Here is a 3,905-nt window from a genome sequence, read left to right on the forward strand (position 1 = left end):
CTTCCTGCAGTGCTCCTGGTGCTGCTGTGGCCCCTGGCTGTGTACCACAGGCTGGGGCAGCGCGTGTGCCACAGGCTGGAGCCCGTGCTGCAGCGCCTGGACTTCAGCGTGCGGGGATACGTGACAGCGAGGCAGCGCCAGAGGCAGCGTGAGTCCTGTTGTGTTGTGATTTCGGGGTTTACCTCAGAGCCTCGGGTCCCTCCCCTGATAATTCCCTGCCAGGTGTGTCAGTCACCTCTCCTTTCCCCTCCCAGCGCTGTCTGTCAATCTTGGAATTCCAGAAGGCATCGAGTGATTGGCAGATTCAAAGGATGCCCTCTACCCCTGGGGGGCATTGGGCCATCCAGGTGTCCTTTGTCCCTTAAGACCTCCTCTCCCGTACCTGCTTGGTGGCTCCCTACCCCTTCCCTGCCCCTCTCCCTGGGGTTCAAAGGAACAGCAACCACGGGGTCAGGGAGTTCTGTTGGAGCTGGTGCTGCATTCAGAGGCCTGTGGGCCAGAATAAAGCTCTGGATCCAAACCCTCCATCAGAACCGACTCCTTTCCTTCACCATCGCCTTAAAGCTTCTCTGCCAGAGGTACCCCTGAGGAGCAGCCCCTGTTATGGGGGGAAGCTCCATCCCACCACCACCAGAGCTCCTGCAGGCCTGGACTTTTCTCCAAACGCTCAGCTGCAGCACCCAGCCAGCCAAAAGTGTCTCTGGGGTGAAACACCACAGTGCCGCTATTTGGTTCAGCACCAAGGGCCAGACAAGCTCAGGCACGTCCTGTCTGGCTATATTGGCAATATTCCAATAGAGTCCTGTGCCCTTTCTGCCCCCAAGGTTTCACACCTGGATCTTTGATCCCTGGAACGGGCTGTGAACAGAGGCTCTGGCCTTGGTGGGCAGTAGGGGCTGCATGTCTGGCATTGCAAATGCTTGGAACTGCCTTGGGAGGAGAGAGAGGCAGTTCCTCCTCTGCAGCCATCTCCTAGGAAGCAGCTGCTGTGGGCTTTTCACACCACCTTCCCAGAGCTGCTCCAGTTCTTGGCTGTCAGAACTGTGTGTTCTCTATTCTGGAAAAAGGAGGAAAGGCTCTGTGTGAGGGAGTTCTGAACATGTTCATTTCAGCACAACAACTGCAAATGATCATGGCTCTGCTGTGGAACAGAGCTCTGCTCTGTTAAGTGCAGTTTGGGGTTTTCTGGTCCTGCTCAGAGCCTTGCCCAGCAGCAGTAACAGCTTTGTGTGTGGTTTCTAACAGTGCATGGCCGGGCCCTGGGTGAGGAAGCCACGGATGATGGCAGTGACAGTGAAGAGGAGCTGGCTGCATTCTGCCCCAAGGTAATGGAGCCTCTGGGAGAGGGAAGAGCTGAGCTGGAAAGAACAAACCTCACTGGGGGGACATGCAGCATCTGGCTGAGATGTGAGCAGCACATCTGGCAGCACAGCTGAGAGTGATAGGAGAGCAGATGAGGACGTTGTCCTTTCAGATAGGTTTTTCCCACTCTATTCCACTAAAGAATGTCCAGAGCTGCTTGTGCCAGCTGCAGTCTCCTAGACAGTGCAGTAAATGTGAATGAGTCTCAGGTACCAGTCTCCCACAGGGTCCAGGTTTAGCTGGAGGCCACTCCATCATCTGTTTCATCTTGAGGCATGGGGATAACCTTTCTAGTGCTGATGTTTTCAATTTTATCTTCTATTTCAAAGTTGGATGACTCTGTGGTCGCCAAGGAACTGACCATCTCCGACTCTGAGCATTCAGATGCTGAGGTTTCCTATACTGAAAATGGGATGTTTAACCTTTCCAGGGGCCAGACACCCCTGACAGAGGGATCAGAAGGTGAGAGGGAACAGCTTCTGGAAGGTGTGGAATGCCAAGCAGGTGCCAGTGTGATAGGCTAGAGGGAGGATGTGTTACCTCCCATCATTGAAGTCTGGCTGTTTGATGTCAACCTTGCTGCTGGAAAATGAGCTACAACTGCCTGTTTTGTTCAGAACTGAACTTCCTCCTCCATTGCTGTGGTGCTTGAGCGAGGGCAGCAGCTCTGCACAGGCAGATCTGGCTCTGCCAGTCTGGCTGTGGGTGCTGGTGCTCCCTTCTCACAGGTGGCTGCTTCAGCACCAGTGTTCCTTGTGAGTGAGCTGGGATCTGAACACTTGGGATGAGGGGAGGGAGATGTTGAAGAGAATGTGGTCACTGAGCTCCCAACAGTGTGTCCAGGGGAGGTGCTGGCCCAGCTCCTGCCTGGGCCTGGGGGTGCTGGTGAGTACTGGCGATTAAAGCACTTTCTCCTCTTCCAGACCTGGATGGTCACAGTGACCCAGAAGAATCTTTTGCCAGGGATCTGCCTGACTTCCCTTCCATAAACCCAGAAGCAATGGGCATAGATGATGAGGATGACACCAGCATTGGGATCCCGAGCCTGGCGTACCGCCCCCAAGGGACAGAGGACCTGCAGCTGCCATCCGAGCAGGAGGAGTTTGGCACGCTGCCATCAGTGCAGAATCTCACCAACAACATCGCTGGCTTTGTCACCAGGGGCATGATCCAGCTGGCACTGTCAGGAGGCTCTCAGGCAGGCCCCTCACGCAGCACCAATCCCCAGAGAGGGGCAAAGACTCACCTCAGAGCGGCCAGTTTGGACTTGGACACTGATGCTGAAGGGGATGACTTTGAACTGCTGGATCAGTCCGAGCTGAACCAGCTGGATCCCACTGGCTCCCGGGGCCAGTAACCCATCCTGTCACTTCCCTCTGGTTTTCTATTGCGCATCATGGAGTGAATCCTAGAAGGAAAAGCTTTGCACAGTTCTCTCAATCGTCTCCTGGGAGTCTGGGTGATGTGACAGCCACTCCTGGCTGGGTGCACCACTGTGACTTGTGACTCCATAGCCTTGCTTGGATCTTAAAATAAAGGACACTGGCAATCTGTAGGGAAGAGGCGTTGATGGGATAGCTCCACAATCACCCTGCACTGTCTGACATGATGCTGCCTGCTCCAAACTTCCTCTAAGACAATAAATCTGGTGTTTGCAGCTCTTAAGTCCAGTGGGACTGACAGCATCGCCAGGAACAATTGTGCACTGAGTTCTGGCACTGATGTGTAACCAGGGGAACAGGACAGAGCCCCTCAGATGTGGTGTCTGGGCCTCAATGCTGTTCTGTCTCAGACAGCTGTTCCCCAATCCTCATATGTGCACAAATCCAAGTCTTCTCTCCCAGCAATATCCAACTCCAGGTGGAACCAAGCCCCTTGCTCCACTGTGGATGTTGAGCAGCCACAATGTTTTCCTTGCACTGGCTGCTCCCTCAGCTCCAGCTCCTCGTGATGCTGTTTTGTAAGAGCTCAATGGCAATAAGACACCTGCTGTGACCATCAGACCACCTACAAGAACATCCACGTGTAGCCCCTGCTCTTGTGTTGCTTTTCTGAACTAACAGCCTTTGTTAACAGCCAACTAACACTTTGCTAGAAACCCCTGTGCTGCTCCAGTGCGTTCCCGTGGGCAGGGCCGAGGCTGCACATTTTCCTGGAGGAGGGAGGAGGTGGAGCAGGGCTGACAGGGCCGTGGTGTGTCCCTGGGCCCTTGCTGCCTCCAGCCTTGTGCAGGCAGAGCCCAGCAGTGGGAACTGCACAGGGACAGCAGCCCAGACCAGCAGTGACTGAAGAGGTCGTGCCTGTGAACAAACCAGCAGACTCCAGGAGAGCCAGCCCCCCTCTGCCCACCGAGTGCCCCCGTTACTTTTCCTAAGCCATACAGACCCGGTTCTGATCACGTTTGTGCAGCCAAGAACGTACCTCGTCAGGGACCCCGTTACCGGCTGCTGTCTGTCTGATTCTGCTTTTCCCACTGCGTCGGCCGTGCCGGGACTGAGGGCGAGGGCGGGGGGGCGGCCCCAGCCGGGAAGGGGAGCTCGGTA

The 3,905-nt window shown here is 55.4% G+C and overlaps 1 protein-coding gene across 1 annotated transcript in view; it reads left to right on the forward strand.

The window, feature by feature from the left end:
• Window positions 1-3,802, forward strand: part of RETREG3 (reticulophagy regulator family member 3) — a 9,497-nt gene extending 5,695 nt beyond the window's left edge. Inside the window, exons 6-9 of the mRNA XM_005429620.3 lie at window positions 11-148; window positions 1,246-1,325; window positions 1,692-1,824; window positions 2,286-3,802. Of these exons, the coding sequence (XP_005429677.1) occupies window positions 11-148; window positions 1,246-1,325; window positions 1,692-1,824; window positions 2,286-2,719 (785 nt within the window). The 3' untranslated portion in view covers window positions 2,720-3,802. The remainder of the gene's footprint in view (window positions 1-10; window positions 149-1,245; window positions 1,326-1,691; window positions 1,825-2,285) is intronic.
• Window positions 3,803-3,905: the final 103 nt, after the last annotated feature.

This window comes from Geospiza fortis, unplaced genomic scaffold, assembly GCF_000277835.1.
Source record: "Geospiza fortis unplaced genomic scaffold, GeoFor_1.0 scaffold324, whole genome shotgun sequence".
Taxonomy (NCBI): Eukaryota; Metazoa; Chordata; class Aves; order Passeriformes; family Thraupidae; genus Geospiza; species Geospiza fortis.